Source organism: Odontesthes bonariensis, chromosome 5, assembly GCF_027942865.1.
Source record: "Odontesthes bonariensis isolate fOdoBon6 chromosome 5, fOdoBon6.hap1, whole genome shotgun sequence".
In the NCBI taxonomy this organism is placed as follows: domain Eukaryota; kingdom Metazoa; phylum Chordata; class Actinopteri; order Atheriniformes; family Atherinopsidae; genus Odontesthes; species Odontesthes bonariensis.
In genome coordinates this window covers 37,466,322-37,480,037 of record NC_134510.1, presented here as the reverse complement: position 1 = coordinate 37,480,037, position 13,716 = coordinate 37,466,322, and the positions used below count along the sequence as shown (strand labels likewise).

At 41.4% G+C, this 13,716-nt stretch overlaps 1 protein-coding gene across 3 annotated transcripts in view; it reads left to right on the top strand.

The window, feature by feature from the left end:
- The window catches only part of pear1 (platelet endothelial aggregation receptor 1), a 79,806-nt gene that overhangs the window by 41,775 nt on the left and 24,315 nt on the right, over positions 1–13,716 (top strand). For all 3 annotated transcript variants that reach the window (XM_075466307.1, XM_075466306.1, XM_075466308.1), the window contains exons 3-5: positions 1,585–1,686; positions 1,762–1,862; positions 7,796–7,888. In XM_075466307.1, the coding sequence (XP_075322422.1) occupies positions 1,585–1,686; positions 1,762–1,862; positions 7,796–7,888 (296 nt within the window). The remainder of the gene's footprint in view (positions 1–1,584; positions 1,687–1,761; positions 1,863–7,795; positions 7,889–13,716) is intronic.

The window sequence follows — 13,716 nt, the reverse complement described above, 5'->3', positions numbered from 1 at the left end:
TGGTAGTGGTACAGAAGTCAGGGTTACAGTTCATGGTGTGGGAGTTTGGACATTTCACCAAAAACAATAATAAATATAAATAGATAAAATTTTCACTTTAACTATTTCACTTTAATTATTTCTGAAGAAATTTTGATGGGTGCCAATCTACTGCCCGTCCTATATAAAAAAAAGTTTAGCTTAATTGAAGTTGAGAGTGTCCTGTCCCATATAAACTTTGAATGAGGTCTCTGTGATGATAAATGGCTGAGTTATGAGGCTTTTATTGTTTTCATATCTTTACTGTATGCTGCTGCAACAAAACAATTTCCCAAATTGGGATTAATAAAGTATTTATCTATCAATCTATCTCCAAAACAGGGCATTTTTGTAATTTTTGGTTCGTGAAGTGCTTTTCAATCGATTTTCCTATTGCATTTTGCGCTTCTGCCAGTTAACTATATTTAACTATTTAACTATTTTCACTATTTTCACTATTTATTCTGAAGTAAATAGAAATAATAGTTAAAGTGAGTCTGAATGTTGTTGAGATACGTCAGGATTAAAGTGGAAAGAAATCATAAAGAATCATTAAAGATGTGTCCTTTACAGGTGATTCAATTGGTCGTTGCCAGAGGTGGGTTGAACAGCCAAAAATTATACTCAAGTAAAAGTACTGTTACTTCAGAATAATATGACTCAAGTAAAAGTAAAAAGTATCATCCAAATAATTACTTGAGTAAGAGTAAAAAATACTCAAAAATCATCTTTAGGCTAATTAGAGTTCATCCAATTGATAAAATTAATTAATTAATGAACAAAATAGCTTAAATTAAAATAATCCAGGTAAATTCAAGAACTACAATAAAAAAATATAAGAGACTTAGGAAATGTTTAAAACATATGTAACCCATATGTAACCTAAAAAACAAACATTCACCTATCCATGGGGGGAAAAACGAATTTAGTAAACTTAGCGCTACATGTTTCCTCAAGTTAGATGTTGAGTTTCTGCTGAAATGTGCGTCTGTTTTGGTTGCCACAGAAGACACATAATGTAGCTGCTGTTTCTCACTCTTTGTAAGGTAAACATGCTTTCAGTATGAGGCCTCGTCTGCGTCTTCATTTCCCACCGTTGGTTCTGACATTTTTCATCTGTTTCTTTGTTTGTTTGCTACGACTGCTAATGCTACAGCTAACCCGTCCCGCCGCTGAGATTGAGTATGGTCACGTGACCAGACTGCACGGCTGCGTCTGATTGGTGGAACACAGTCAGGTGGTAGAGCCTTTGGCGGAAGTCTCTCTCTCTCTGTCAGAATAAAACATTAAAATGAGGCGTACGCGGGGGGATAAAAATAATGAGGCGTAGAATACCAAAGAGGTAAGAAGAAAAGTAACCAGCTCATTGTAGCCTAATGTAGCGGAGTAAGAGGACAGTTTCTGCTGCACACATCTACTCAAGTTAAAGTAAAAAGTATAGAGATTTAAAACTACTCCTAGAAGTATAATGTTTTCAAAAACTTACTCAAGTAAATGTAACTTGTTACTACCCACCTCTGGTCTGTACAGAATGAAAACTCTCCTCTGATTGTGAATTGTTTTCAGCTTCACAACCTCAGTCAAAGAGTCCTACTCTCATCCTTACGATCATGTGACAGAGGAGCCCTGCTCGGACCCCCGGACCGCCTACAGATGCACGCGCCACAGGTAGCAGCGGCATGATTTCCCGTTCCTGCCAGTGGACAAGTCAGAGCATCGTGTCTGACTGCGTAATTCTTTCAGGATCACCTACAAAACGGCCTACAGGCAGGCGGTGAAGACCGATTACCGCCGGAGATACCAGTGCTGCCCAGGCTACTACGAGAGTGGAGACAAATGTGTCCGTAAGTACCCGTGGAAACCTTTCAACTGTCTAAACTAAGGCTGGGCAACGATTAAAACTTTTAATCTAATTAATCACATGATTTCCCTGATTAATCCCGATTAATCGCATTTGTACGCAGAATCCAAAAATGAATCCAAAAGTAGCGTATAGCTTTTAGCATTTAGCTTTATTTTAAATGTGCTGCCATATGAATGAAAGTGCCATAACATTTGTTGTGCAAACACACTTTTAACATCAGCATCTTTCTGTAGTTTTTATGTAGAAGCCTCGCTCCACTGTCTGTTTCCTTGAATGACTTGCTGCTATCAGTTGTGTGTTTTGCCTTTAAGTGATATTTTAGACTGGAACTACTACGCTGAGAAGACAATTCAACTTGGCAGAGTTTACAGATGACTTTGGTTCTGTCGACTCCGCCGTCTGGAAGAACTTTAAAATGAAAATGGCCGAGTAAACTAACGAGTTAACTCGCCCAGCCCCAGTCTAAACTCCTTCCCAACACATCAACACAACTGGCCATGTTGGATTTTGAGGTCAGAGTTGACGTTCCAGCTGAAGTGACCAAACACAAAACTATTTTTACCCAGTTATTATGAGAATTTGAGAGACATTTTTTAGATTTTACTCAACAGGAAATGCATATCAGGGACGTTTTCACTGCCAACATGTGGCGGTTGGGGCTCTGTCACACATGGCTTTGATAAACACAGTAATGGCCTCCAATTTGGAACAAAACACTGATGGAGAAAACACATAAAAAGTCGTATACGAGAAGAAAATCGAGAGAGGTCAGTCTCCATGTTTACAGGGACCGTTGTCATGTGATTATTTTCCATAAACAACTCTAAACTGGCATCATGCAGTAACAGCTGCATGAGCTGAATCTCTGTCACACTGGTGCATGTTCTCAAAGCAACATGCACCGACACCCTGTGGAAACCACCCAGCCCGACTCCGGGTTTGATGAAACTGCAGAATACTATCAGCAGTGATATACGGCAGGGGCAAAGCTCTGTTGACGGTTGCGGTTTGTCATGAAACAACGTCCCGTTTCTTCACACAGTAACTCACTCTCATTACTCTCAGCGAGCAGCTGCTTTTTCCTTGTTTCCACAGTCAGTTTGAGCAGCGGGCGGCACATGAATGACCAAAATTACGGGTTTGATTTCCACTGCAGCTTTGCGTGCTACGTATGTCATCGCTGGAATTTGAAACTAAAACGTATCGAATGTGTTTGCTTTTAAGGATTTTTACATCATTTCAGCAGTTTTTTGTTTTGTCAGTTAAGCGTCTGTTGAAGTCAGTGGTGGCGCTTTGCTAGTTGTGCAGCTCAGGACCCGACCTGCATCATTTATATGAACTGTGGTCCACGATAAGCATTTTAACCAGGAGCACTTTTAATGCAGGGGGCAGAGAGAGGGGGAACGACACGCAGCACAGGGCCGTCACATGCGGGACTGGAACCGGGGCCAGCTGCAGCGAGGACTATAGCCTCTGTACATGGGGCACCTGCTCAATCCACTACGCCACGGACCACCCCTGTTTTATTATTTATTTAATTATTGTAAAAGTCTGTCGCTCACAGGCTTTTATTTTGTAAAAATCTGTTGGTAACAGGCTTTTATTTTGTAAAAGTCTGTTGCTGTCTGCTGTGGAACAGGAAAAGAAAGTAATCGGCGGATCCACCAAACATGGAGAAGGGTACGGAACTTTTACTCGGCCATTTTCATTTTAAAGTTCTTCCAGGCGGCGGAGTCGACAGAACCAAAGTCATCTGTAAACACTGCCAAGTTGAATTGTCTTCTCAGCGTAGTAGTTCCAGTCTAAAATATCACTTAAAGGCAAAACACACAACTGATAGCAGCAAGTCATTCAAGGAAACAGACAGTGGAGCGAGGCTTCTACATAAAAACTACAGAAAGATGCTGATGTTAAAAGTGTGTTTGCACAACAAATGTTATGGCACTTTCATTCATATGGCAGCACATTTAAAATAAAACTAAATGCTAAAAGCTATACGCTACTTTACGATTCATTTTTGGATTTTGCGTACAAATGCGATTAATCGTGATTAATCAGGGAAATCATGTGATTAATTAGATTAAAAATTGTATTCATTGCCCAGCCCAATGATTAAGAAACATTAACATGCCCAGCCCAGAAACATTTAAACCGGCACTCTACAGCCAAACCAGAGCCCTGGTAAAGGATTTGATGAGTAAAGCAATTATATGGACATAAATGTAACATAAAGTATGTAAAACATTGAGGTTGGTCAGCTTGTTATATCAAAACAGTCTGCATTACTAAATAAAGTGCTATATAAAAAGGAGAGATGAAAGTGTTCGGTGGTGTCGTGGTTGGTGCCTCACAGCAAGAAGGTTCCTGGTTTGAATATCCACTTCCTGTATGGAGTCTGCATGTCCTCCCCTTGCATGTGTGGGTACTTTGCCCTAAAACTTGCTTGTCAGGTTAATTGGTGGTTCCAAATTGATCCTAAGTGTGAGTTTAGTTGTTTGTCTTTGTCTCGGCTCTGTGATGGACTGGCAACCCATCCCTCTGCCCAATGGCAGCTGGGATAGGCTGCATGGATTGGAATAATGTCCCTTATAAACAATACTTCTTACTTACTTACAGAGATGGGACCAAGTCTCAAGTAATTTTTTCTTGGGCAAGTCAAGTCAAAGTCAAGTCACCTTATTATTGCAATTTTACCAGCAGAATCTGATCTTAATAAAGTGAAAACACAAAGATATAAGTAACTGTCAGTAAACATCATTGGCCAATGTGTCCAACTTGTCCCCCCCGTATCATATCAAGCTAATGTTAGCTAACTACCGACTAGGCTAACAGGATAATATTAGCCAATTTGACGAGCACTTACTGGTCAGAATGGATCTTCAGATGACGAACAAAGTTCGAAGTTATGCTAGATGCTTAACACTCAAGTCATTCAAGTCATCATATCTCAAGTCAAGTCAAGTGCCGAGTCGAGTCTCAAGTCTTTATGTCAAGTCAAGTCACAAGTCATCAAAACAGAGACTCGAGTCGACTCGAGTCCAAGTCACAGTGACTTGAGTCCCCTTCTCTGGTTACTTATACCAACAATTTACATGCCAACTAAAGTGCAGAAGTAAAACAGATCAGATCATTTGTTTGAAAGTGTTATTTGAATCTATCCCACTGATACAGGTGTCTATAGTTTGCCAACGAGCTGTTATAGCTGACTGTCAGCAGCGATATACATAGATAAAGAGAAACCAAGCGCAGCCTTTCTTGCTTCACAAACCTTTCCAAACATCCGCGGGTGATCTGAGAGATGCTTGATGGTAATAACAAGGTTTCCTCTCTTTGTGCTTGAACATGTGACAGTCTGGAGATAAATGCTTGCCGTGCAGCAGAGATAATATGCATGTATGCTTCTTTAGTGTGAGGCACCTCAAAGAGCAGCAGTTTTTTTCTTTTGTCGCCAAACACAAAAGCCTCAGATTGCTCTGAAAAGCCAAGATGGAGCCCGCTGATCGCTGTTTTGAGTTTGAAATTAAAGCGTCTCTCATCAACATGTCATCTTTACTTTAAAGCTGCTTTCAGTACAAAGTGCTGTTTTTAATTATTCCAAACACATATAATTACATATAATCATACTTTACCTCCTTCGTGTGATGACACGTTGGATCCCCAGAGCGCCATCCTCCCGTATCCACAGTGAGGAGGAGGAAACAATCAGTCACGGGATTGTTTATTGTGCTTGAATGAAAAGGGAAAAACTCTCAGCAGGACAAACTCCTCATTCTGTGACAGAAAATTAAGATATTTGTGGCAAATTATTAGTCTCAGTCATAAATGTAGGCTTGAATCGAATAAATGAATTGAATCATTTATGATGTTGGCAGCTGAAAGCAGCGTAAGAGTATGAATGGCATCTCAGCACTGCGGCTCTGAGCTGCATAGTTGAGCCCAGCTGTTGCGCTGGCAGCTTAAACGCCGCCTGCGATGGCTGGAATACATTCAGAGGGAGTACAGCTGAAGAGATCTTTGATTTACCAAACAGCTCTGCTCACACAAAGTGCTTCAACTTTAAAACAGAAAGCAAACGTCAGAATGGGAAACTGGTTTTAAATGGCTGCATTTCTGTTTTATATCGCTGCAAACTGAACATCTTTTGGTTTTATTTTATTACTTCATTCAAACTGAGGACGCCATCTTTGCTCCTGCATTTATCTTATAGCACATCTCAGCAAAACGTCAGTTTTCTTACTGAAAACTTTGTGAGGGAATGTGTTATAACAACATTATAACACCTGCACAATGCATTCATTTCCTGGGCTCTGTTTAAATATTTAAAAACCAAAAATGCTTGGAGAACAGACTCCAGGACTACCTGCAAGGTGTAAAGCTTTTTCACACGTAGAGTTGTTTCAGAAGGACCAGTTTATCCAAACAAGTGAATCAAGCTTATGGCACCAAAATGGCTTGTTTGGACATTTTTTTCATGAGATAACATTATTTGAATGGGAGTCTAATGCAACTGGAGAGGATTTTAAGCTGTCCCTAGAGGCTATGATTGGTATTTCACTAAAGTGAGTAACTACATCCATCTTTTATTAGCAGCCTATTCCTGATTTATTCCTCACTCGTGTCTTATTTAAGCCATCATTAGCCACTTTGATTGACACAGTTTTAATTAGGAGTTAGACTGAGAATATATTAGATTTTTAATCTCCTGCTCACGTATTTTCTGCTCTCTTCCGCACTTCTGTATTTGGCTAGTTCCAAATATAAACTTAGGCTACGTTCACACTGCAGGCAAAATTGGCCCAAAAAAAAATTGGGCGCTGAAGACCCTGGAGTCTGATGGCGCTCGTTTTAAATTATAATGTGAACAACCACGCAAACAATTGGAATTGAGCATTAAAGGGATAGTTCGCCTCTTTTGACATGAAGCTGTATGACATCCCATAGATGCAATATCGTTTATGAACATTGGCTGTGTTCGAAACCACATACTGCATACTCATCGATCAGACAGCATGCAGAGCGTTTACCCACAATGCATTTCGCTCCTGCCCGAGCCGAAATCAGCCTGCCTGAAGCTGATTTCCTTTAAGCTCTAAACTCTGTAAACTTTAGCAAAATTTGAAACATTTTCAGGTGAGAAAGTAGTCGTTTAGATCCCCAACGTGTTGAAAACCTGACTAAATACCGGCTGTTTACAATTTTGTTCCCACGAATTCGGCGCTACTAAAGCTAGCCGCAGTGAGCAACGCACTTCCTGTTATTTTCACAAAATAAAATACCCGTTGCCTTTTATCATAGGGAAAGCCATTACGGTACAATTGGTGCTTTTGTTTTGAAAGCAGGAAGTGAACCTACCCTCGTTGTAGCTAGCTTGAAACTGCCGTTTTGACAGGAAATGACGATCGGTGACGTCACGTTACGTTGCATCTTGGGTAGTTTGAGTATGAGTAGTAACCTCATGATGCATACCCAACATTTCGGAGAATCTAGTATGCATCCGGGAACTTCTCGCTTACTCAAACTCGCATACTAACTCAAAAAGTTAGTATGAGAAGTATGCGGTTTCGAACACAGCCATCTTCTTACCCCCTGCTGCATCCTGTGAGCAGAGTTCCAGCCTCGTTTTGGTGTTGACGAAGGTAGTCCGGCTAGTTGGCTGGGGTTTAAAAAATAAAGCGTTTTGCTTCTCAAAACAATATGCGTTCAAAAGAGTAATACATTTGCATCACAAAATCGTTCTCCAGGAAAAAGTCAGACCTCACAACCGCTTGGCCCTATTTTCTCTCCCTTCGTATCACTGCGCACCTGTTTCTCAGTGTAGACAATGTGAATGCAGCCTTTAATAATCTGTGATTTGAGTTTGTGTTGCTGCTTGTGTGTTAAATCATATGAACTATTAATGCTTCTCGTCGACAGCCCGCTGCACCAGGGAGTGCGTCCACGGCCGGTGTGTCGCTCCGGACCGCTGCCAGTGTGAGGGAGGCTGGCGAGGCCACGACTGCTCCAGCGGTATGAAGCAGCCTTTTCCCATCGTTTCAGATTCATCCCTCTCCTCTCCGCGGCTCCACACACATTCATATGAAGTAAACCTTTGACTGGTACTGTTTATACTTCACGTGCACAACAGGAAATGACAACCGGCCAAGTGGTTGATCTCTGAATACAGTGCTTCATCACACAGAAGGCCTTTGCAATGGAAACAGCAAGGCGGCGTAACAGCATCAATGAGTCACCACCTCGGCCCAGAAACAGGTTTAACGGTCCAGAAGGACTCCGAGCTGCACCTTCGTCTCTCGTTTACTAAATAGTCATAATAGTTGTAATTTCACAACAGCTTTTCTTAATTACGCGGAGACGTTCTCTCAAGGAAGGAAATAAAGCAGTCAGTGGTGATAAAAGTGAAAGCCCTCACTGTGCTCCAGAGCACATAAAACCCGCTGCTGCTCCATTTCGACTTCTTTCAGAGCGCTCGAGTCCACAGAAATGATTATATAAACAGTTATTTGAGGTAGTGAGTCAAAGTCAGTTTCCCCCAGCCTGAAATCTTCCAATATTTTCGTCCAACAACAATGTGGATCGTGGATCCAGAGCCATATTTCACAGGGCTGCTATTCACCTAATGGAAATCAAAGTTTTCCACTACCATCATCCCCCCGTTTCTTCGCAGTCAGCTGGGTCAATAGTCCACAGCCTTCCTCCTCTGTTCCCCCCCCCCCTCATTCTTCTGCAGAGAGCTCAAATTAGCTTTAACGGGTAACGGCTGATGTCCTGACAGGGGGAGGATGGGAAGGGGAAATGGAAAATGTTACCCCGTTCTCTTCTCCTGCAAGTCTCCCCTTCCGTTGCCTCTTTACACCAACCCTCACTTAAGCTGTCTTTATGCGTCTCCTTCCTCCCCTCTTTCTGCTCCTTCTCCTTGGCTCGGCTGTAACGCAGTAGTTTTCTGGCAGAATCAGAGACTATACTTCCTCGGATGCCTGTGTGTTGAGCTATTGAGTTGTGGGAAAGAGGAGAGGGGCCTGATGTTTTCATACTGAACACTCTGAGGGCTGTTTTCATTCGTGAATGTAAAGAATAGTTCATAAATGGAGGCACGCTACACTTCTCTTTTTTTTTATCAAATCAAATTTATTTGTAGCACATTTCTTGTATAAAACAGTTCAAAGTGCTTCACATAAAATAAAAGCATTGCAGCAGGGAGTGGAAGAAGCATTAAAATACATAAAATAACATAAAGAGGAACAGATCAAATAATTAAAATGATTAAAAGAATATAAAGACAAACAAATAAAATCATTTAAATGAATTTAAAAACAAGCAACAGTCCAGATAAGTTAAAAGATATCGTGCAGATTTCATGCATAGACACATGAGAACAGAAATGTCTTTAACCTGGATTTAAAAATGTCTCCATTTGGTGAAAGTTTAATCTCCACTGGCAGTTTGTTCCACTTGTTTGCAGCATAACAGCTAAATGCTGCTTCTCCATGTTTAGTCTGGACTCTGGACTGGACCAGCTGACCTGAGTCCTTGGATCTAAGAGCTCTGCTGGCTTTATATTCTCTGAACACATCACAGATGCATTCTGGGCCTAAACCGTTCTGAGACCGTCTGAGTCAAAACTAAACTGAAAAGGCAAGGCAAGACAATTCAAAGTGCTTTACAGCTACATAAAATCACAAGAAGGCAATAAAATCATTCCAAAAAAAAAAAAATTATCATTAATTAATCAATTTAAAATAAAACACTTTCAGGTATCATATGCACAGCTGAACAGAACTCAAGGGGAAATAAACCATCACTTGATCTTCCTCACTAACTTCCCTTCCATCAGAGATGCTGCTTACATGTTGAGGCTTGGGGTCAACATTCACCCAGGCTCCTGCTAAGTGATGACACGCCAACGTTTTGCTGCAGGATGACATCATTCACTTGTGATATCTTTGCTACATGACAACACAAACCGTTAAACGGCCACCTTATAAGGAGGATGATGACTCTGCTGACTCTTATAAAAGAGACTTTTACAAGATCAAGACCCGTCTGACAGGTTTTTTCAACAGTTTTCTTTCACTTTTCTGCTTTGTTCTCACTCAGTGAGTTCGGGTTTGGAGTTAAAAGTACACATAGTTCTGTTTATATGCCAACAGATATGCGGCTAATGCTAATTTTATTATTCATGAGTCACAACTGCAGCGATGTCAAGCGGATGCTGTCCAAACAAAGTCATTCCATTAAGCATTTTCTTCAAAGACCACATGCACTTACATGCACGCATGGCAGGATCAGCTAACACAAAGCAGAACACAAAGGGTTGCATTTTCTTTGGGAAGGATGCAAATAACTGTCAACTGCTGCATTAAGATTCAAAATCTAATATCAGACTTAAGCCCAGAGCGGACGTGGTACTTATAAACCTTTTTGTGATGGTTTTCGAGATAATGAGATGACTCTCTTTTCTTGAACGCTCATGATCAGTCTCTCCGTGTTCTTAAAGCCTCTCCAAGAACGGACTCAAGCTGAAAATGTCAGATTTTGGAGAACCCGACATAGATCAACGCATCAGATTTTACTTCTGTCGAGGTCTAACAGCTGAAACTGCAGTTTGTTTGTGTTGTAGAGATAACTTTCATATCAGCCCGTTTGAAGGAGACAGCCGGCTCGACTGCAGCTCAGCAGGCGTTTACACCTCAGTGATCCCGCTCTGGGCTTCCGTACTTAAGCTTATTTGCATGTAGATACATTTGTTGCTTTGTCCAATAATTAACGAATGGGTTTATTGTTCTTAAAGCAACATGCGAGAACCCAAATGATATCGTCTTTATGCATAAAAATAACCTATTTTCTGATTTTAAAAACATCTAATTTAGAAATCTAAAACTCCAAAAAGCTTTAATGTTCCTACACTTATCAAAACGTCACGGCTCACTATCTGGGGCACTATTCACATTTTAGGAATTTAATTGTCACACAAAACAGGCTCTGCTATCTACAGTGTGGAGAGTTCAAGTGCAGCAACATAAAACGGGACTGATTACCTTTAAAGGTCTCAATAACTCAGATCAGGGGAGGACAGCTTTCCTGTACGCTGCAGCTTAGCATATTTGTGTGTTTTACTCCCACTTTGTGCGTCTGTTGTAAAAAACTGGGAAAATCTTCCCTCAAATTGTATAAAAATCAGATTTCCTCCATAAATAAAGCTGAACCGTGAGCACTGTGCATGTGACGGTGACCTGGATGTGCATCTGCATCACTGTGTGCATGTAAAGCGATGCATGTGTGAGAGCTGGCATTTCTTCAGAGGAATGCACTCTGATATGATGGGAAAATTCTTCTTTTTCCCCCCCGAGTGTATTGTTCAACTGGAGGTTTGGGGGTCGAATTCCATCCAAAGTCAACACCATCTGCGAAAATGGCATTCAGTGCTGGTTTTACTCATTTCAGCTCAGGGTCGTTCCCCGAAACACGTTTTAGAATAGAATAGAAAACAATTAAAAAAAATACTTTATTCATCCCCCAATGGGGGAAATTCAAATTAGTCAAGTAGCTCAAAAATCTTTTAATATTTACAATGACGATATATTAACAACAACAATAATAATACCAATTCTAAAAAAAAATACTACTACTAACTAATAATAAGAATAATAAGAATAAATTACTAAATAAATTTTAAGAAATGAATCATTCAATTTGAGAAGAACTCAACAGTCACTGTTAAAAAGCCTTATGGCCGTGGGAACAAAGGACTTTGATTAGAGACGCAATCAAAGTTGCAGAGACAAGAATATTAGTTTGACACTCCACACAACTCTCACAAATTCTCTCCGGGTAGAAAGGAGAGAGAGGAGTGGAGGTAATGTGCACTAAACAAGACGAGGCATCATTTAAAAAGGACAGTTTAATGACATCATCGCTTTTGCTACATCTAACCAGTGGATTTCATAATCTCTGTCAGTTACAGAGGCTGTGTTCGAAACCGCATACTGCATACTACATACTGCATATTACATACTACATACTACATACTACACACTCGCTATATACTTCCATACTGCATACTCATCGATCAGACAGTATGCAGAGTGTTTACCCACAATGCATCTCGCTCCTGCCCGAGCCAAAATCAGCCGGCCTGAAGCTGATTTCTCTTAAGCTCTAAACTCTGTAAACTTTAGCAACATTTGAAACATTTTCAGGAGAGAAAGTAGTCGTTTAGATCCCCAACGTGTTGAAAACCTGACTAAATACCGGCTGTTTACAATTTTGGTCCCACGAATTCGGCGCTACTAAAGCTAGCCGCAGTGAGCATCGCACTTCCGGTTATTTTCACAAAATAAAATACCCGTTGCCTTTTAACATAGGGAAAGACATTACCATACAATTGGTGCTTTTGTTTTGAAAACAGGAAGTGAACCTACCCTCGTTGTAGCTAGCTTGAAACTGCCGTTTTGACAGGAAATGACGATCGACGACGTCACGTTACGTTGCATCTTGGGTAGTTTGAGTATGAGTAGTAACCTCATGATGCATACCCAACATTTCGGAGAATCAAGTATGCATCCGGGAACTTCTCGCTTACTCAAACTCGCATACTAACTCAAAAAGTTAGTATGAGAAGTATGCGGTTTCGAACACAGCCATTGTTTTTTAATTTGAATGCATTGTGGGATTCTGTGTTGTGCCTCTTCACGTCTCAGATGCGTCTCCACATCACACTTAAGGAGATCCTAAAGAGAAATGTCAGAGCAGCGTCTGCTTGGGTGAATGTTTCCCACTCGCTCGGCGAGCCCTGAGCTCTCACAGCCCTGCAGACCCCTTCAGTAAATCTCCCCCGCTGCTCTGGAGAATGTCTGAGTAAACATAATCGCTGCTCCAGCTGAGATTCTCATTACTCAGTGTGACACAGTCCAACTTCTCCAGTGCCCACACAGAGAACAAGTGAAGCTGCGACTCTCAAACGAAGCAGGCAGAGGTCCTGCTCTGATTTCAGGCCGTAAACACGCCGCAGTTCATGGCAGCAACGCTTCGCTCCGAGCCTAATTTGGCTCTCCTCTGTGCTCAGAGTATTTATCAATGGAGCTGTTTGTGATTTTCCACGCTGCAGCCGAGCATGCGTGCTGGTGTACAGGTACACATGGGCACAGATTACACGCGCTGTTGTGCTCACATGACAAAGGATGATTCACTGCAGGTCACCGTGAAATTGTGGAAATCAATTTTAGCTCGCGGGAGGATAACCGACGCCCATCCGTCAGTTACGTCACCGCCACTGGATATCATGTTCTGTCAATGAAGACTTATTTCCAAGACATGTGAAGCATGCACCCATGACCGATCCGTGTCCTCCCAGCGGACCGAGATCTCTTCATCATTTAATGAAATCCAAGCCTTGTGTGAATCTCTGGTGCACGCTAACCCCACCAGGTTCAATCAAGCTCCCGTGATGTAAACTACAGAGAAGCGGTCCCTCTGGTGAGCTCCATGCAAATCTCCCGGCTGGGTAACACGACACCGCCGAGCTCAAGGGGCAAATTTGGATGTGTAAGAGAGATCATGGCAGCACAGACTCTCCTCCTTCTGCAGCTTCTGTTCTGTTGTCGTTCCGTTTGCTGCTGAAATAAATCATATTTAGTTTATTTATCTGTCATGACATCATATGTGCAGCACAGTGTGCAGGGAATCAGAGCAGAGTAAAGACATTAAAATGCACACAAATAAATCATGTGAAATCTTATTTTACTTCCAGCTCTGCTAAGCAGGTCCAGTTAAAGACTAAGGCTGTGTTCGAAACCACATACTACATTCTGCATACTCATCGATCAGACAGGATGCAG